At 41.4% G+C, this 21,550-nt stretch overlaps 1 protein-coding gene and 1 long non-coding RNA gene across 4 annotated transcripts in view; one reads left to right on the top strand and one right to left on the bottom strand.

Moving 5' to 3' along the window:
• Window positions 1-20,063, bottom strand: part of ATG14 (autophagy related 14) — a 35,000-nt gene extending 14,937 nt beyond the window's left edge. The window contains exons 1-5 of one of the 3 annotated variants that reach the window (XM_059695359.1): window positions 19,810-20,063; window positions 6,110-6,172; window positions 4,298-4,340; window positions 3,130-3,211; window positions 1,375-1,612 (exon numbers count right to left, since the gene is read on the bottom strand). In XM_059695359.1, coding sequence (XP_059551342.1) covers window positions 1,375-1,612; window positions 3,130-3,211; window positions 4,298-4,340; window positions 6,110-6,172; window positions 19,810-20,030 — 647 coding nt within the window. In that variant the 5' untranslated portion in view covers window positions 20,031-20,063. Of the gene's footprint in view, window positions 1-1,374; window positions 1,613-3,129; window positions 3,212-4,297; window positions 4,341-4,742; window positions 4,839-6,109; window positions 6,173-19,809 lie in introns of those variants that run through there. The other 2 variants (XM_059695353.1, XM_059695365.1) reach the window with 2 other exon arrangements.
• LOC132234405 (uncharacterized) lies at window positions 899-9,380 on the top strand. The gene is made up of 3 exons (XR_009452893.1): window positions 899-974; window positions 6,222-6,291; window positions 9,272-9,380. It is a non-coding gene; the product is annotated as an uncharacterized LOC132234405 (long non-coding RNA).
• Window positions 20,064-21,550: the final 1,487 nt, after the last annotated feature.

Below are 21,550 nucleotides of genomic sequence, written 5' to 3'. Positions count from 1 at the left end.
CACGGTTAAGGCTGGGGGACTAGGCCAGCTCCAAGCTGTAATGCTACTTCCTCCTTCTCCCACTCAAGGAAGTTTGAGAAATAACAATGAACACGAGCCCTAGCTGGTTTGGCTCAGTGGACAGAGCGTCGGCCTATGGACTGAAGGGTCCCGGGTTCGATTCCGGTCAAGGGCGCGTACCTCAGTTGCAGGCTCCTCCCTGGCCTGGGCCCTCGTTAGGGCTTGTGCAGGAGGCAACCAATCAATGTGTTTCTCTCACATCGATGTTTCTCTCTGTCTTTCCCTCTCTCTTTTCCACTCTCCCTAAAAATCAATGGAAAAATATCCCCGGGTGAGGATTAAAAACACATAATAAAATTGTTAAAAAAAAAAAAAAAAAGAATGAACACAAAATCTTATTATAGAGATAACTTCAAAATCATCAGCTTAAAAAAAATTAACAGTATATACTAATATATACTAACAGAAAAATTTAAACAGCACAGGTAGAAAGGAGAAAGTTTTCTCTTCTGCAACTTTGTATGCAATTGTGAGTCTCCATTCCAATATTATTGCTGCCATCTGCACTCATTCATCTACCATAAGATTCATAAAGGAATCAAATCCCCGCAATATTCCTTGAACATGTCTGCCACCAGTTAATTTCAAGGATAACTTCTTGTCCACAAATTTTGTTAACTCGGGAGGGTGAGCTTTGCTCATGTGTCTACTCATTGAGTCCAAAGCTCTCTCCAAAAGGAATCTGTGTGTGGCCTCTTTCATGTTCCCCTGGCAGGCCCCGGCCCACAACAATTTAATGTGGCATAATGTTTCTGTTTTGCAGCTTTTTTACCCGCTTTGGCCTGACTAGTTGTCTTTTGACTCAATAGGTTATCCATGGACTGCTGCTAAGAGGAGACTGAAGATACCCGGCGCTTGACAACAGCTAGTCAGCAGTAAAAGGCTGTCACCATGGAAGAAACCCCAAGCACCAGGTGCTTTCTTCCACTTTAGCTCCAGATCCTATGTGAAGTAGGCATTTATTATCCCTGACTTTGAGGTTTAAGAACCTGCCTCCCAGCATATAACTAATAAACAACCCGATTGGGATTGCAGCTGACATCGGCCATCAGATGGTTTTTTGATCAGGGTGAGTCAGCACCTCATCGGGAAGCTGTAAGTGTACACAAGCTCCTCCGAGGGCCACCGCCCTTTACCTTGGCTGCCTCCCCAACTTCATGCAGTGTGCAGTGTTTGCTGAAGCAGATAAGACTTCAGTTTAATTACCAGGAAAGCCAATGGCCTAGAAAGAGGTCAAATAAATGAGGTGCTGACACACTTAAAAATACTTGATTTTGGGACCTGATGTAGAGTCAAAAAACTTGCTTACTGTACCTCGCACCAGTCTTCACTTCCTCAATTGGGAAGATGACAGAGGTGAGCTCTAATATATGAGACCGCCGAAGATCTGCCAGACGCTCATAATGACTTTTTAAGTCGATGGTCTTTTTTTCTACTAGGTCCCCCAGTTTGCGGTTATGCCTCTGAATCTTCTCCTTTTTCTCTTGATGCCGTTGTGCTCGAGTATAAAGCTTCTGATTCTTTTCCTTGGTTTTGAGAAGGCCTTCAGAATCTAAAATAAATCAAACTCAACAATTACCTCTACAAATAGGTCCTGGAATCTAAGAACTCCCTTAGGTTGTGAGCATGGCAACTAGCCTGCATTATGTTCTAAAGAGCAGGGTTCGGGACCCCGGCAGACCATTAGAACCACCCAGAGCAATGGACTCAAAGTGTGGCCTATGTATGTATCTGGGTCGGTCTGCAAACTTTTCCCAATCAGACAAGAGATGTACAGAAATACAGACTAAGTTTAGAAATTGTCTACTTTGACATGGCAATTTGACACTGCCATAAAATTCAAGCGTATGACCATCTTTCTAGTAATTTATTTTATTATACTTTATGAAAGTATTGGTATCAGTTTATGAAGGATTGGAAATCAAAGAGAAACTACTGGTCTTTTACTACAGACAGTTTCAGAACCACTGACCCAGTCCCCATGCATGAGGTTGTATTTCCTAAATCCAGGGTGGGTCCCAAAATTCTCTCTCTAGGTTTTAAAAAGGTTCCCAGATCTCTCTGCCAGGGATAGAAACCACTGTTTTAGGTTCACTGCTTTAGAACCATTCATTTTATTCTCTGTGGTTGCTGCTTTTGTATTTTGGTGCGAGGAATCTATTAGAGCTGATCAAAGTTTTAAACTTGATCACCAGAGAACTGCACAAGGTTAGTAAATTCAGCAATTTGAGGCGGTTCTCAGATACCTGGTAGCCAATCCCTGGGGTGAACATCACGGAAGTGTGAGGAAAGAGGTATACCAAGTTCAAGGTTAAATGACAAGTCCCTACACTGCTGCTGAACCAGAGGCTTTGGAGGATGTGTGCCAAACCCAGTGAGCAATTGACTATCTGCAGTCCTGGGTGCCCCTTCATCATGCTGCCTTGCTTCTCTCTTGTTAATCCTGTGAAACTCCACAGAACTGTATGAGGACAAAAGTCTTCAAAGGAAACTTTAACTCCACTATGTACCCCTTACAAGATATTGCTTCTGAAAGCAATGAACAGGAGAGGGATTCACAAGGTCTGATGGTAACTCATTCTAAACTTTAAACACTGACTTTCAGAAATACACAGAGTATTTCCAAGGATGTAGGATTTCTAAGAGAACTCTCTTAAATTTTGATAACCACATATTGATAGAGTATCAGTAAAAGTATAATGTAAAATTAATACAAATTAAAATATGTATAAAACACACTAATGGAGAAAAAAAATATTCTATGCCTCTGGTAGGAACTAATAATTATAAATGGATTCCAACTTAGACTTGGAGTCTCCTCTTAGCTAAGGCAAATGGGAAACATATGTTCCTTAACTTTTTTAAAGTGAGAAAGGTAGCAGGTTATTTAAAGGTTTTTACATAAGAGTCCCTTACACAAACGTTTCATAAGGAGAGGAAGGTGAGCAGTAACTTTTCCAGGATGCTGTTACCCCTACTCCTCTCTCTCTCTCTGCCTAATCTATTAATCCCATAAAATTCCACATGAGCTCTTTATTAGGGCTGGAGGGAGGGGCTCCAATTACTTACTTTTCTTCATTTCTTCATTTCCTTTGCATATTGTTTGTTTCAGCTGTTCAATCCTCATCTTGCAGGACATTATTTTCCATCTCTTAAAAAGTATGCAATAAATATCAGAAATGGTCTCATAATTTATATGATTATCTACCCAGTATCACCACCCATTTTTCAGGTATATCTTAGAAAATATAATGAAATCTATTATATGTATTATAGCTTCTATAACTATGTCAGATTACCAAAAAGAAAAAAAATGTGTTATTATGGCTCAATGCAGAAGCTGTTAGAAAATTAAAGAGAAATTCACAGAAAAATATGTTGCAGGATATTCTCTTAACATGCTCTGTTCAATATATAGCCACTGGCCACATGTGGTTATTTAAAAGTCAATTAAAATTACATAAAATAACAAAATTCAGCCTGGCCGGGGTGGCTCAGTGATTGAGCCACATGAACTAGGAGGACAGGGTTTGATTCCCAGTCAGGGCACATGGGTTCAATCCCCAGGAGCGAGCTTGAAGAAGGCAGCTGATCAATGATTCTTTCTCATTACTGATGTTTCTCTCTCTCTCCCTCTTCATTCCTCTCTCTAAAATCAATAAAAACATATTTTTAAAAATTCAGTTTCTTACTCACACTACGCATATGTCTTATGCTCAACCAATGCTCAACACATGTGGCTAATGGCTACCACCCATATTGGTCTGTGTAGATATAGAACATTTGCATCATCACAGAAAGTTCTGTTTATGCCCTGAGGATTAACAAAACAAACATAAAATGTTTTCTTTTATGGCTTATCAAGGTCCTCACTCCTAAATTACATAAAAACTTTCCCCTATTTTCTTTTCACATTTTTATGAGTTTACTCCATTTAAACTGTGCGTGTTTATGATGAGTACATTTTCTCCAAAAGGATAGCCCATTGTTCTTATATTTCTATGTCACTACCAGACTTCATAACCTTTACAACAGCTCCCTAATGAACTGTCAAGACCCCGTTTTTGGTCCCCCCGAAAATATCTGAGAAGCCACACTACAAAAATATTCAAAGAGAGGACTTCCAAAAATGAACAAAAACAAATTTAAAATCACAATGATTTTTGAAGCATCACCAACTTAAAAACATGTAACCTCAAGTACAAAAAGTATTATTTAAATAGTTCTTACAGCTTACCAACTGATCTGTTATCCATTTTCCTTCCATAGCTTTTAACACTCTGTATGGAGAAGAGAGATACAGAATAAGCCCTTGAAAATTAAATTTTATAAAGCTCAAAAATGTAAAATCAGCCCTAACAGGTTTGGCTCAGTGGTAGAGTGTCAGCCTGCAGACTCAAGGGTCCCAGGTTCGATTCCGGTCAAGGGCATGTACCTTGGTTGCGGGCACATCTCCAGTAGGGAGTGTGCAGGAGGCAGCTGATTGATGTTCCTCTCTCATTGATGTTTCTAACTCTCTACCCCTCTCCCTTCCTCTCTGTAAAAAAATCAATAAAATATATTTTTTTAAAAATGTAAAATCAACAACTTTTAAATACAACTTCTTACAAATGGCTTGAAATAGCAAAATGGGACTGAAGCAAAGTGTTTTCCAAATTCTGTTCTCTGCAATTTTTTCTCACCTTCTTCTTTTCGCACTTCTAACACAGTCCGGAGCCTTTCTGTAGACGTTCATCATAAACTTCCAGAACGGCTGGAGCCTTTGTCCTCAGTCATAACTAATAATTCCCGTCAACCATAATTAATGATAGTTACAAGAGAACTCATGACTAAAAATGCTAAGATCATTACAGAAAGAAAAGGCACAAGCCAGTATCTGAGAATATTTGTTTTATGGAGTGAAGTGTGCTATAAACAGAAGTTTCTGCCCTGGCCAGTGCGGCTCCGTTGGCTGGAGCACCGTCCTGTACACTGAAAGGCTTTGAACCCCAGTCCTGGTGTGTGTAGGAAGGCAACTGGTCATTGTTCCTTCCCTTTCCATTTGTCCCTTTCTCTCTTTCTTAAAAAAAGTAAGCATGGTGTCAGGGAAGAATTTAAATATAAATAAATAGTTTCTATGGTTGAATAAATTAGAGAAATAACCAAGTTAAATTAATCCAAGCAGGTTTCTCTAATACAGCGGTTCTCAACCTATGGGTCGCGACCCCTTTGGGGGTCGAACGACCCTTTCACAGGGGTTGCCTAAGACCATCCTACATATCAGATATTTACATGACGATTCATAACAGTAGCAACATTACAGTTATGAAGTAGCAACGAAAACAATTTTATGGTTGGGTCACAACATGAGGAATTGTATTTAAAGGGCCAGAAGGTTGAGAACCACTGCTCTAATGTGAGGCATCTCAGGCTATTTAATCCACTTATGTATGTGTTTATCTGACCAGGGGTGTGTCTGCAGAACAGTGACTGGGTCCGTTTGGGATAGGAGACTCTATAGGGAAATTCTCAAATCCAGAGTGTGAGAGATGCGCCAGCAGTGCTCAGTAATAACTCAGACTCCCAGGCCTCCCTCAGACCTACTGAATCAGAATACCTGAGGAAAGGATTTTAAGACTCTGCATTTTTAACCATTACCTCAGTTAATGAATTCTGATATAGATGATCTGCAGACCACACTTTGCAAAAACACTGATAGAGAAGAAAGCTAAATGGAAGCAGTAACATCCTATAGGAGCCACCATCACTAACTTAAGTCTAACATGCCTAGACCCGTCTGGACCCGTCTGCCACATACCAATGATCAGGTGGGGGGCTTAATGCATCCATCCCATCGCTAGTGCCTACTGTGCACAGGCCCCAGGGCTGATCCCAATATTTTCTAGAAACTTGTTAACTCTCCTATTTTGCTTCTCCAAGATGCACTGCTCTTCATTGCTTTCAGATTCTATCCTAAATTTAGTAATTTAGCAATCCATATATCTGCATATCACGGCACTGAATTAAACCACATAACCTCCACAAATTAAAAAGCCAAATGAAGACTCACTCTTTTTGAAATTCTTCCTGTTTGCTCTTAAGTCGGCTTAACCGTTCCTTCTTGTCTATAAACCTGTAAGAAAAAAAATTAATGTTTTATTTAAATATTCTTTTTTTTTCAGTTCAATCAGATTATACGAACTCTTGGGAAGCCAATCATTTCTGCAGACTCACCTGGAAATGTAACTGAAAGTAAGTACTGTATACAACTTCTCAATGGGATGCATGTGGCTGTTCACCACTTGGTTATTTTAAAGTTAAATTCAAACTCTCAGCTTCAAAATTCTGTCATGGGTTTATAAAATGTCTATAGGTTTCCACCCCTAGGTTAAATTATTTCCAAACAGGCACATTAGAGCACTAATGTGAATTTTGAATTTAAAAAAAACTGAGGCTTCTATTATAAAAACTAGAGGCCTGATACACAAAATTCATGCAAGAGTAGGCCTTTGCAGTCACGGCGGCTGCCTCAATCCACGGCTGCAGCCCAGGCTTTGTCCAGAAGGTCATCCGGGCGATCGTTTGGTCGATTTGCATATTATGCTTTTATTTTTATAGATAATTTTTACCCTAGCCAGTTTGGCTCATTGAATAGAGCATCGGCCCATGAACTAAAGCAGGGGTGGGCAAACTTTTTGACTCGAGGGCCACAATGGGTTCTTAAACTGGACCGGAGGGCCGGAACAAAAGCATGGATGGAGTGTTTGTGTGAACTAATATAAATTCAAAGTAAACATCATTACATAAAAGGGTACGGTCTTTTTTTTTTTAGTTTTATTCATTTCCGGCCTGCGGACCATAGTTTGCCCACGGCTGAACTAAAGGGTCTCAGGTTGGAGTCTGATCAAGGGCATGTACCTCAGTTGCAGGCTCGATCCCCAGCCCAGGTTGGGGCAGGCAACCAATTGATATCTCTATCTCTCTCTATCTCTCTCTCTCTCTCTCTCTCTCTCTCTCTCTCTCTCTCTCTCTCTCTCCCCCTTCCTTCCATTCTCTCTGAAAATCAATGGAGAAAATATCCTTGGGTGAAGATGAACAAAAAAATAAAAATTTAATTATTAAGCTTAATTTAATCCTGCTCTCACTTATCAATTTGTTCCTTATATTTTTAAAGTACAATTTTTTTCTCACTTATTTTATTGCTAGTCATTGGAGACTAAAAAATTACTTAGTAAAAAGTTACCAAAAGGAAGGGATATCATATTGCAGTGAATCTTCTGCCAGTCTTCTACTCTCATACTTATTTTCTTCCTGTTACCTATTTGGGTTTGCCCCTTTTTTGCAGCTTATGGTAAAAACTCAAATCATTGATTTTAGGCCCCCTTCTTTTTATATACCATATAAAGTTATAAATTCCCCCCTAAGTATGTTTTAGCTACACCAAAAATGTTGATGAAGTGTAGTTTGAAATTTCTAATTTTCCGTAAGATTCCTTTGACTCACAAGTTATTTACAAGTATATTGTTTAATTTCCAGATATAAGGGCTTTCTTAGGTAACTTACTGTTGTTATTTTCTTAATTCTGATGTGGTTATAGAATATACTGTGAGATTTCAATCTTTTGATTTGAGACTGCCTTGCATTTGGTTTGCCTCAGTGAAAGTTCCATGTGCCCTTGAAAGAACGTGCTCTATAAGGTCAACCAGCTGCAGGTGTCTACTAGTGTCATTCGGAGCTTCTAGATCTGTGCTGCTCAATATGGTAAACACCAGTCACACGTGGCTACTGAACACCTGAAATGTGGCTTGTTGCTTAATAAGGATTTGATTTTACAGTCGCATGACTAACATTGTGCAACTGATTTTCAATTGAGTTAACAGTGGCTCACTATTTTCAAGGAAACAATGGTGCTACAGCAACATGGTATACAGTCTAAGGACAGGCTTTTGCTGTCTCCTGAATTTCTAGCCTAAATGAAAACAATTTAACAGAACAATAACAGCCATAAAAATCTCTTCCTTACTAGTCTCTCTAAAACACTAGTTCTATAACACCATGTTTGAAACATACCCAAATGGTCTAATTATGACTATTTAATAGCCACTGGAAATGTACAATCCTATCTAATAAAGAGGGAATATGCTCATTGACCCTCACGCCATCGCAAGATGGCGCCAATAAGGAGGGAATATGCTAATTGACTGCCCCACCCTCAAAGATGGCAGCGCCCATAGCCAATGAGGGAATATGCTAATTGACTGCCACGAAGGTGCGGCAAGGCTGGGCCCTCCTCCAGGCAGGCTCGGCCACTCCACATGCCTGCCTCCAGAGACCCCCAGTCCCCTTAGCTCCCCAGCCGCCCAGGGCTGGCCCGAGGTTCAGACAAGCCTTGGATGGCGGCTGCCCAGCCCTCCAGGGCCGCCTGAGGCTCAGGTAACCAGGGCTGGCCAAGGCCTGTGCTGCCGGCAGTGGCAGCAGCAGAAGTGTGATGTGGGCATCACCTTCCCCTGATCACCAGGTTGCCTCCCGCCCCTGAGGGCTCCCGGACTGTGAGAGGGGGCAGACCAGGCTGAGGGACCCCCCTCCAGTGCATGAATTTTCATGCACCGGGCCTCTAGTACATAATATATTAAACAAAAATGCAAATCAAGCCCAGCCGGTGTTGCTCAGTGGTTGAGCATCAACTCATGAACCAGGAGGTCACGGTTTGGTTCCCAGTCAAGGCACATATCCAGGTTGCGGGTTCAGTCCCCAGTTGGGACCCATGGGGGCAGGGGGCGCCTGAACCAATCAGTGGTTCACTCTTATGTTGATTTCTCTCTCTCTCAAATCAATAAAAATATATTTTTAAAAAATTCAGTTTCTCAGTTACACTAATTTCATTTCAATAGCCCCAAATGGTTGGCTTCTACCATATTGGAAAGTGTAGAAACAGAACACTATGGCAGAAAGTTCTATTGGGTAGCACTGCAATGGCCAGTAAGGTGGTTAATGCAACAGTACTAGAAAACTCAGAAACCAATGTGAAATGTAGACAAACCCAGAGACTCATCAATTAACTTATCAGGCTTTTATTGTGTGCCTGCAACTTATAACAAAAAATCTGCCACAATATTAAGAAATCTAATGATATGTTCTGTAGCTTGGACATATTACTTATTTGTTTTATGCTTCTATTTCCTTGTATATAAAAAAGAGAAACTAATGTGGTATTTATTTCTATTTCACTAAGGCAATGTGGTGATTCATGGTCCCGTAACCTGAAGGATATGACAAACTGACAAGATTCATCAAACAATGCAAAAAAAAAAAAAAAAAAGAACTGACAGAGGAAAATAAAATCTTGCTTTTAGAAGTTATGAAAGTTCTCCTTTCAGATGTCATAAAAATGCCACTCCACTTTGCACTAGAACAAACTGGGATGACAAACAACCTTGTTCAGCTCTAAAAGCTGGTTGATTCTCTTGGGCTTTGTTAACACACACACACACACACACACACACACACACAAAATTAAAACAAATACACAACTGACAGCAAGAATAATAAACAGAAGATAATTCCTACTGTACCAAACAGTTCATAAGTCATGGTATCCTTGATGAAGGAAATTAAAACTCCATGGTGTTAACAAAGCTAAACAGCAGATGATATCAAGGAATGTGGCTGGGTCAGCATTTCAACTGCTCATCAGCACACTCATCCATTCTCTGCATTCTCCATCCCACTACTCATGGAAATAGATAAAAAATTCATTCCAGCCCTAGCCGGTTTGGCTCAGTGGATAGAGCCATCGGCCTGTGGACTGAAGAGTCCCAGGTTTGATTCCGGTCAAGGGCACATGCCCGAGTTGCAGGCTCCATCCCCAGTGGGGGGTATGCAGGACGCAGTCAATAAATGATTCTCTCTCATCATTGATGTTTCTATCTTCTCTCTCCCTCTCCCTTCCTCTCTGAAATCAATAAAAATATATATAATAAAAATAAATTTAAAAAATTCATCCTATAAGTCTGTGCTTTCTCAATATGGTTTCCAACAAATGGAAAGATTAACAGATAGTCATTATATTCAAACCAGACTTGACTCAAAAACGAGCCCTGGCTAGTGTGGCTCAGTTGGTTGGAGTGTCATCACATATGCCAAAAGGTTGTGGGTTCCATTCCTGATCAGGGCACATATCTCCCTCCTACTCTTCTCTTCCTTCTAAAGTCAATAAGCATATCCTCTGTGAGGATTTTATTTTTTTAAGTAGGGGGAAGGAATCATATTATATGTACTTTCAAGTTGGGTTTATCACATAAAATATTCTGTATGTATGTTTTTCCATGTCAGAACATATAAGTATCTCATTCTTGAACAGATACACACAATTTCTTACAATAGACCTCATATATTTTACTTTAAAAAAAAATCCTCACCTGAGGATATTTTTCTGTTGATTTTTTAGAGAGAGTGGGAGAGGAAAAGACAGAAGAAATATTGACATGAGATAAACACATAGATTGGTTGCCTCCTGCACCAGCCCAACCACGTACCTGCAACTGAGGTAAGTGCCCTTGACCGGAATCAAACCCGTGACCCTTCAGTCCGAAGGCCAACGCTCTATCCACTGAGCCAAACAGGCTAAGGCATATAATCTACTTATATAAACTCCTATTAAACACTGCCAATTTTTCACTATTATCAATATTATGAATGAATATCTTCGTGCATAAATCTTTACAAGCTTTTAAGATTCTCTATGAGAAATTCCAATAAGTAAAATAAATTGCTAGGTCAAATATTTACAAGATTCTGGCAGTTATTTTTAGATTTATTCTGGATAATTCACAACCCCACCAGTAACAGAATCGGTTTTTTCACTGCACATTTTAGTCTTTGCTAACCTGATTGGCTTTCCCACCCCTTTCCAAGATAGTTCATAATTCAAATACTTTATTTCACTAGAAATGAATGCCCTTTCCCAATATAATTAACCATTTAGTTTTCTTTTGTTATTTCTGTCTATGTCCTTTGTCCATCTTTCTACAGTTTTTTAAGGATTAGGGAAATTAGCCATTTTTCTTTCATACATCTTGAAAAATTTCCCACCTCAATCTGCTTTCTGACTACTCATGTTTCTGTTCTACAGAATTTTCCAACTTTTATGCAGATACATTTATCAATTTTGTGTTGGTTTGTTCAGTGACTTCAGTGTTTTGTGGTTTCTGAAAGGAATCTGCCAGTGAACCAACCTGTACTGTGCACCATGGCTTTTACAACAGTTTCCTATATTTTCTCACCCAATTTAAAAAGGCCTTCTACATTATCTACCAAATTTCTCCACTTATAAGATTTATTTTCTTCCCTAAAAAAGTACTTCCTTAAACTGATTACTATTTCCTAAATTCTTCCATACTTTTACAACTAATTATTTCTTTTCCATTAAAAAAAAAAAAAAAAAAAAACTCCCTTAAGTTGACCTCAAATCATTCTCCCTTCAATAGAGGTGAAAGGGAATGAGAGAGATAACCACCCAGCAGCCCGGTGGTACAAGAGACGGCACACCACCCAGTGCAGGCTTCCGAGGGAGCTTTGTGTGAGCTATGCCTATCTAGGCTAAGACTTGGGATAAGTTAGAGCTGGCCCTGTTAAGGGAAGGAAGTCATTACGGACAGAGGAAATTATGTTTCACAAGATAAAAAATTAATCTCTGCACCAGAGCATCAACACTCCCAAGTGGGATATTGAGGGCAGAAGTGTGCTGCTAATGAGTGTGAGCCTTGGCTACTGACAATCATGGGCAACTGAGAACTATCCACAGGTTACCATTCATAAATATCCCATATTACCAGAAAAACAGCACCAGGGCAGGCTCTCTATTAGGGATCCACATCAATTCTGTGCTAGGTGATAGATCATTAACATCATCATAACACCTACAACTATTAAGCCACCTACTGAGCACTTAGATGTCCCAAGCACAGACCTTTTACAAAATAACCAATCCCTCCATCTGCCTGCCCAGTCCTTTCCCTCACCCTAGGGCTGTATGGTTACTTTGTGCCTAGGCTTATGGCAATAGAAAGGTCTGAGAAACCTTTAATGTATTATAACCACTAACATATTATAGAAAGGAAAAAAAATCCAAAACTTTCAAATAAGCAATTGAAGGCCTAAAAAAGTATTCTGTCTACTTCTTTATGTATTTCTGTACTTTACAATTTTCTACAATACTCACACATATACTTTTACAATCAGAAAAAAGATATATAATCAATGAAAATTTCTCATGTTCACCCCCTGAGGATCACATCTACTATAAAAATCCTATAGAATAAAGAGGGAATATGCAAATCGACCATCACTCCACCACAAAGATGGTGGTGCCCACAGCGGAGGCGGGGGTTTCCGTAACACAAGATGGCTGCACCCACAGTGGAGGTCAAGTTCCCGTAACGAGTCTTAATGAGCAATTAGCAGGGGCCTGAGGCTACATCCCCCTCCCCCCCATGGGGCTTGACAGGGGACCTCAGGCTGCGCCCTCTGCCCAGTGGGGTTTGACAGGGGACCTGAAGCTGCGCCCCCCTCCCAGCGGGGATTGACAGGGGACCTCAAGGCACACACCCCCACCTGGCTGGGCTTGATAGGGGATCTCAGGTCACGTCCCCCACCCGGTGGGGCTTGACAGGGGACCTCAAGGCATGCCCCCTGCCCGGCGGGGCTTGACAAGGGTGAGACCAGCCGGGTCTGGATCTAGCCCAATGGGGGATGGGCCGGCTGGGTCTGGTGCAATTTTGAGGCACACATGGGTGGGCAGGGACTTGACTCTGGGTCCCGTGGTGCGCCCTAGACTCTGACAGGAGGAAGATTTTCATATACATTTTACTAATTTTCTTTCATTTCTGACACTTCTATTATAGAGAAAGGGCAAACAGCAATACAGTGGGGCCTTGACTTACGAGTTTAATTCATTCCGTGACGGAGTTTGTAACTCAAATTACTCGTATGTCAAATCTTAAAGTGAACGAGTGAGACACGTGATGCTGGGCTGATGTTGTGGTGTTCACTGTGACGTTCGCTGCGCCAACTAGCGGTGGGGTATCTGAAGCTGGCTCGTAACCCGAATATTAGCTTGCAACTCAAAAAGCAAACTATCAGCCGAGAGACGGCTCATATCTCGAAAAACTCGTTAGTCTGGACACTCGTAAGTCAAGGCCCCACTGTATTAAAATATTTCCTCTAAATAATCCCCTTTTAATGTGCATGAATTTCGTGCACCAGGCCACTAGTACATATATAATCCCCTTAAAGTATCTAAAGTTCTTAGGTCCCTTGAGACAGATTATATTTTTTGGGTTCCTTAAATGTAAGGGGGAGAAATAAACACACTGTTTTTAGGTTACTGTGGGGAGTTTTACCCAACACTGATTTGGGCCCAGATTGTGGAAGAATTAATGACTATTTCTGGATATAGAAATAAGGCAGCGAGGCTTCTCAGGTAAGTGAGAGCATAGCAATCTCCTTGTTTAAGTGGAGGTGGTTAAAGAAGTAACTATTTCCTGAATTAGGATATGAACACAGTAAGAATTACTAGACATCAAATTTTTCTTCCTTAGCTTTAGGCATATACTAGTAAGGGTGGAATGTTTATGGACAAATGCAATAGGGAAAAAACATGGTCCTCATCAGTACAGTTTTTATGTTGGAATATTTAGGATTTGAGAAAATACAGTAAAAACACTCCACTGGCAGGAATGAAGGTTAAGTCAGTAGAAAACGGAAACCAAGTACCATTTAGTCTCCTAACTTGTAAAATGGGAAAACTGCTTACAGGACTTGGTTACAGGGATTAAATAATATAAATGTGAAAGCATCAAGTACAGGCACTTAGCACATAATATACTCTAGTTTCCCTTTTCTTCATTATAATGAGTGATTTAGCACTTAATCTTACAAATGTATTAAACTGAAATAAGTAAATAAATATATATATATACAGTTCAGATCTGGAAGTGAATTTAAAAATTAGTATAGTCTAGGCACAGCTCCTCTGTTTCTTCACTTTTAAGGTAGGTTAATAACACATAGCTTTGTGGTAGGAAATAAATGGCAGATAATAAATGTGAAAGCCTTTCATAAATTCTAAAAGGTATGATGAAGCGTAGCCAGTGATACTGACTGAAAATCAAACTTATATTTTCTTAGCAGATACAATCAAACAGCAGTAAGGGTGGTAAACTCTTGTCTAAAGGTGGGGAGATCATCTACCTGTAGAGCTTTTGTTCTGCTGAGTGAGGCATACAAATGTGGTCTCAGAACTGAATTCTTAAGACAACAGATTTTTATAGACAGGCTATCGCTACTGACAACCAAAAGAATACTAGAGGGAGACAGAAATATCTAAAAGATAATTTTTTGGATGTTGGTTGTGTTTTCCCCTTGAAATCTTCAGTAATGTCTAAATTTCTTGTTCATCCTTTATCACACTTCAGTTTGTTTAGTGCCTATATTTATGTTTCCTGGTAAAATGTAGTAATATATTCTTAAAACTCATTAGTGAAGGTAATGCTGCATCATTCTTGAAAATGCTCATAAAATATGTCTGCCTTTTTAATCCACACTTTAATCCAACAGGCAGATTTGGGCTAGTCTCTGGGTATCCTCACATTATGCTCCCCATCCCATCCCTACCCCTATTATAAACCAATAACTGACTTCTTTCCAGTTTTGACTGGGAAGATGACTTTAAACTTGTAAGTTCCCTATTGAGCAACAGTGCTATTTTTGGTATCAGATAAATGTATAATCCAGAAAACGATATTCCTGTTAAAAGACCTGTAATTGCCCTAGCTGGTTTGGCTCATTGGATAGAGCGTCAGCCTGTGGACTGAAGGGTCCCGGGTTCGATTCCGGTTAGGGGCACATGCCCAGGTTGCGGGCTCGATCCCCAGTGGGGGGGCGTGCAGGAGGCAGCCGATTGATGATACTCTCTCATCATTGATGTTTCTGTCTCTCTCCCTCTCCCTTCCTCTCTGAAATCAATAAAAATATATATTTTTTAAAAAGACCTGTAATTGTAAAATGTTCACCAGTATAATCCAAGGATTGTGTTGGAGTCCTGCTTAAATCACTTCTCTTCATCTCTTAAAAAAGCACACAAGTTAAAAGGCAGGTGAAAAAGTGGAGAAGTAAGTGGGTATTGTCTTAGGACTGGGGCCAAGGTGAGAGATGAGGAAAGGATAATGTTGGTGAGAATACTGTGGTATAAGGAAGTCTTCCCACTGAACAACAAAAAGATAGTGTTTATAGATATTTTTCAACCAATCTGTCTACCAACTCTTACTTTTACAAAATTATATAAAGACACAAGCTTCCTTCTTAGCTGTGAAAGGAACTATTATGAGATAGTTAGTCTTTAATATCTAATTTTCCTTGAACTCTTAAACTATTTTTTTATATATGTTTATGGCAGTGGTTCTCAACCTGTGGGTCACGACCCCTTTGGTGGTCGAACGACCCTTTCTCAGGGGTCACCTAAGACCATCCTGCATATCAGATATTTACATTACAATTCGTAACAGTAGCAACATTACAGTTATGAAGTAGCAACGAAAATAATTTTATGGTTGGGTCACAACATGAGGAACTGTATTTAAAGGGCCAGAAGGTTAAGAACCACTGTTTTATTGATTTTAGAGAGGAGGTGATGGGGAGAGAGTGATAGAAACATCAATGATGAGAGAGTCATTGATTGGCTGCCTCCTGCACACCGCCTACTGGGGATCAAGCCTGCAACCCGGGCATGTGCCCTGACTGGGAATTGAACCCATAACCTCTCAGTTCATAGACTGATGCTCAACCACTGAGCCACGCTGGGCCAGTGAAACTATTAAAACCTGTATATTCAGATAGTCCATTAATGAAGCTAAGAAAACACACAAAACATTTACAAGAACTTTAATATGCATGATCACATTCAAGATCCATGTAAACACAGATAATTAGGCTAATTTACTGAAAAGAATCAGAGGTTAAACAAGGGTTTTTAAACTGTGCTGTAAATCTCCGTATTTTATTTCCAAGTGATTTCCCATAGTTAGCGAGTTTTTCCATAAAGAGTCTGAAAGCAAAACACAGAGTACAAAACTTTAATAAACACTAAAAATACCTCACAATCAACCTCTGACCCCCGAAATTTGAGGCTTATTAGTAGTCAGTGTAAATCCTTGAGAGCAGAGACCTGCCTTTCTCTTCTGTAACTTGCAAGAATGTTTTGTGTAGATAACTGCATCCAGTGAGAGCTCATAAAAAATGATTTGGCTTTTAGCACAATGGTTCTGGGTCTCAAGAGATTCTTTTATCCTAGCAGATATTTGGCATTGTTCTGGGAATGATGAAAACAAACTCTTCTTCTTAAGGAAGAAGACATGAAGCTGGCTTAGCAGACCGCTTTATTAGCAGTCTTCTTGTCCCTGAACCCTAAATTTTCTTTTTTATCTCTCAATTTTGAATGGTTCTGGCATTTTCTCTTTTTCTTGGTCAGAAAAAGAAAACCACTAGAACACACCTCTCTCCTGAAAATTCACTTTAATGCTCAGATTTAGAAAAAAAATTGTTTTTTAAAGGTTTATTGCCTTTTATCATTCCTTCAACAATATTCCTACTGTGTGCTCCACTGCTGCTGTGCAAAATACTGGTGATGATTGAACAAAACCAGAATTCATGTCCTCATGAAACTACATTGTGGATGCAGAGCTCCTCCTCAAATAAATAACATTACACATCATGCGCAGTACCAGATGGCATTGAGTACTGTGACAGGGAATAACGGGGGGAGAGATGGAAGTGTGAATCTACCTTAGGTCAGGGAAGCCTCACTAAGAAAGGAACATTAAAGTTAACACAGAAAGACAAGATGCCAATCAGGAGGTAAAGTGTTCCAGGCAGAGGGAACAGCAAGAGGAAGAGCCCAGTGGTGAAAAAGTTTAATGTGCTGGACGATTTAAGCATGAATAGCATGAGTTTATATTTGAATGCTTAATATATGCTAGACTTCATGCTAAGTAGTTTAATGCATCCTCTTATGTAATCACTACCAGAAACCCCACCATTTTCAAAATGAAATAAACAAGCATAGGCAAGGTTAACTTGTTCAAAATCACATAGCAAGTGGGGGGAGCTTGGATTCAATTCAATGCAGTATCAACCCAAAGCCTACATTTTTAACTCAACCTTATAGCCAAAGTTAAAGATAAGCAATAGCCAAATCACGTGGGACTTTATATGCCATGGTAAGGAGGTTGGCTTTACTTTTTAATTAATTAACTTTTTTGAATTTTAAGCTCAATGGAAAGTCATTGAAAGGTTTAAGCAAAACAATAACGTTATCTGATTTACTTTTCTACAGGGGCTGTTGTGTGCTGGCCAGAGAGGCTGGGGAGAAGTTGTAGAGTTTAAAAAAAAAAAAAAAAAAGGAAACCAATAAGTAGCCAAGAGAGAAGTGAAGGCAGTCTGGACTAGAAGTAGACAAATTCAAGATCTATTTTAGAGCAAATCAAATTAGACTTGCCAATTATTTGGATACATGAAAGATTTCCCAGGCTTCTGGCTTACTAACAAAGGGATTACCACGAAGGATAAAAAAGAAATGATTCAGGATCAGACAGTTTGGGAAAGAGAGGTAGACCCATTCAGTCATTCAACAAATCTTGCAATCTTATCCTCTACTATGTGAGGACATGGGAGAGTACAAAACTGGTCAAGTCTTGCCCTCATAGAGCTTACATCTTTGGAGTGGAGGGCAGTTAGACAAAAATAACATGTAAGCCATAGATGGAGATAATTGTTATGTAAGCCAATAAAGCAGGTCACCTGGGAAAGGAGGGGACCATTTTAATTGAGTGGTCAAAGAGTTTCTCTAATGAGCAGAGGCCTAAAGGAAACAAAGGCAGCCCTGACTATTTTGGGGAGAAGAGCTCCCAGCAGTGTGAAAAAGACTGCAATGCGATGAGGCATTAGTGTTTTTTGTGAGTCTGGGGACTGGCAAAGAAGCCAGGTGGTTTAGCAGAGTAGGTAAGGGGAAAATAATAGAACAGAGGAGAACGGGCAATGCAGAACTCTGATTAAGGATGTCAGCTTTTTTACTCTGAAATCCTGGAAGCTTTCAGAGAGGAATGGAGGAGTGGTGTTACTCTGGTTGCAATATGGAAATAACACTATAAGGAAGCAAAGGGGGAAGCAGAGGCTCGTGAGGCATTGTTCCTTTGGTGGATCAGCATAGTGATGAAAGGGTCAAGCTTAGGATAGCTTTTGAAGAGTGGATAGAATCTGTTGATGGGATTAGATGGGGTAGCATTAACAGAGGAGTCAAGGAAGACTGTTTTTTGTCCTGTTACCAAAGAAGAATGAGGTTACCATTTACTGAGTTTGGCATGAGCATGGGAGGAACAGATTTATATTGGAAAATAGCTTCAGTTTGCCAAGATAGAGATACTTATTACAAATTTAAATATAGATGTTGGGCAGGCAGCTGTTTTCTAGATTCCAGAGAGGTCTGGTTTGGATCTAGTCTGGCAGTCTTCAGCATATAGGTGGTATTTAAGTCATGAGAATGGATGGAGGAAAACATACAGATAGAAGATCCAGAACTGAACCCTTCAAAAACTCCACCAGTTTGACATTCCCGTCTCATACCTAGTATTCTTAAAATTAAAAAACTGCTTTAATTTTTAAAGCTATCACTTATTAGGTCAGTTTCCAAAGTCATCAAATGCATCCATGGAACACGGCAATGAACTAAAAAGATTATATTCTACAAATCTCAAAGCAGGGGGGGAAAAAAGAACCGAACTCCATTCATGATCAGAGGAAAACTAGGAACCCAAAACATTTCCAAATATAATCCAAATATAAAGGCTGTACAAACTAGTGGTTAAATGCATGGTATGAGTTCAGGATGTCTGGATATTCATTCTGGTCCCTACACTCAACTATGTGCCCTAGGGGAGGGCACTTACCATGCAGTTTACTCAGCAGTAAGTTGGGGATAATAACTTCTTGGATTAAGTGAATTACTGCCTGAACTTTTGCAATAGAAAAGTTAGCTTATCTTAGTGAAATAGAAGTTGGGAGAGAGACTCTTCAACTAAACACACGAATTCTTCAATTACCTTAACCAAGGACTTGTAGCTCTGTTTTGATTTCAAAACTTGTTCCTAAATTTAATTCTCTGAACTCACGGCTGAAAACAAGGCCAAAACACATGCCCAAACTCCTTAGTCTCCAAAACAACCAGGGAGCAACTAGCTAGTCCCGGTTCACAGGGAGCCGGCATGTCTGATAACAAGGTCCAGCTGCGACACAGGCTTCCCGGGCTCGAATCCCTCCTTAACCGCTTACTTGATTGATTCTCTCCTAGAGGATGAGTGTATTTTCAGACAGAGAAAGGTTAAACCAAGCTTTGAATGGGAGTGCAGCAAAGAGCTGAGACTACAACTCTCAGGCAGCAACAGGGGGAGACCTCTCCAGTCACCGTCCATCCCTTTCCCAGAGCACAGGGGGGCCAAGGCTCCTCTCGGGTGGGTTATGGGGAAACGGCGACCTTCCCCCATCTAGACCCCGACCCCGACCCCGTTCCCTGGGAGCAAAGCAGCTCCCCTCCCCAGCTCCCCCTCCTCTCGCGGGAGTCCGGGCTCCAGACCTGGGCCTCGGGCTCCAGCCTCCAGCCTCCAGCCCGGAGCCGAGGAGCCGCCCGGGGAAGAGACAATAGGGCCGTGGCGGCCGCCGTACCTCTCACGGTCGCGGCCGTCGAAGTAGACGAAGTCGCCGTTCTGGACGCACTTGGCGCAGGTCAGCCGCCGGCGGGTGGTGTTGCACAGCGGGCACCGCTCCACCGCCACGTACAGCCCCTCCACGTCGTCCACCGAGTCCAGCAGGTCCCGGGCGAGCGGCCGGGGCCCGCAGCCCGGAGCCTCCGGCGCCCGGGCTCCCTTCCCACTGGGAGCCGCCATGATAGCCTGAGAGCGGAGCCAGTCACGTGGGATTTTGTTTTCAACCAGATGCATCCTGGGCGAGGGGGCGGGGCCTGGGAGGCGCCAGGAGCGCGGGCGGGGGTCCCGGCGAGACCCTGGCCCCGCCTCCCGAGGGCGGGGCGCCGTTGCCTTTCCCGTCCGCGGAGGGGCGGCGTGTCCCGAAGCAGAAGTTCTGTTAGAGGGGCGAGTCGGCCAACAAAATGTCATCCTCGCGGGATCGTGCCAAGGCCACAGATTTACGTCTCTAACTTGTGCCAGAAATAGTCATGCGATGCCCCAAGGAGTCTGGGAAAACGGATTGGGAACAAAATAAGGGACTTTAATTCGCTTGATGCTTTAAAATTTGGCTAGAACGACCCCAAACTAGGTTGGTGAAGAAGGGGCTGGGTCTTGGAATGAGGTCTCATTGTGGCTCACCCACTTCCTTAATGGCTGTGTGATTTGGGGCAGATTCCAAACCTCTCTTGGCTTGTGTTCTCATCTGCTTAATGGAGAAGTACCTACCTAACCAGCATCGTGAGAATTACTAAGCGAACACGTTTAATAATCTGAATATTTTACAAATAGCTAGCCAGTGGAAACAGCCACACTACTGAACGTAGAAGTCACCTTTGTATCTTTCTGAAAGGATCATTTTAAAGTAATGGCCAACATTCCTCCCCTATCCACTCTGTCTGGGCCATGCTCTGAGAAAGAATTTGAACTAGATAGAAAATAACCTAAATAGGATTACTCCCAGTTTCTTTTTCAGGGAGGGGTAAATAAGGTGGGTCATAAGATTGTTAACAGCGTAATTAGTGTTTGAATATGCTCCTAAGCCACAGAAGGAAAAAAGAAAAGTGGGCTTAGAGGTCAAATTATCTAGACCAGTGATTCCCAAGGATATTTTGGGAGGTTGTCAACTGATAACTGCCCTAAATTCTCTCGCTAGCAGGGACTTCCCTCCCAAGTTCCACACCTAGAGGTTCATAACTGCCAGCTAGGCAGCAATGATGTACCATGGCCACCAACTCGCTCTCCTCACAAATCTGTTTCCTCCTCCTGGGAAAGACATAATCACTACCACTTGAGGCTATGAGTCATGTTAGCCTTTTCCCTCCCTGTTAACCTCCACACCTCCATCAAATGCTGATGACTCCACAAACTAATTAGGTCTTGAATCTAAACCCTTTGTTCCATCCTCTTAGTCTTATCTGATCTGTTTTAACACAATCCTATATAATAAAACCCTAATATGCAAATCGACCAAGTGGCAGAACGACCAGTTGCTATGATGTGCACTGACCACCAGGGGGTGGATGCTCAATGCAGGAGCTGCCCCCTGGTGGTCAGGGAGCTCCTATAGGGGGAGCGCCACTCAGCCAGAAACAGGGCTCACGGCTGGCGAGCCCAGCGGCGTTGGCAGGAGACTCTCCCGCCTCGGCAGCAGTGCTAAGAACCCCTTGGGGGACGTTTGCCTGCCGGCTTAGGCCCGCTTCCCTAAGCCGGCAGGTGGACAT

Source organism: Myotis daubentonii, chromosome 1, assembly GCF_963259705.1.
Source record: "Myotis daubentonii chromosome 1, mMyoDau2.1, whole genome shotgun sequence".
Lineage (NCBI taxonomy): Eukaryota > Metazoa > Chordata > Mammalia > Chiroptera > Vespertilionidae > Myotis > Myotis daubentonii.
This window is presented reverse-complemented; position numbering and strand designations above follow the sequence as displayed.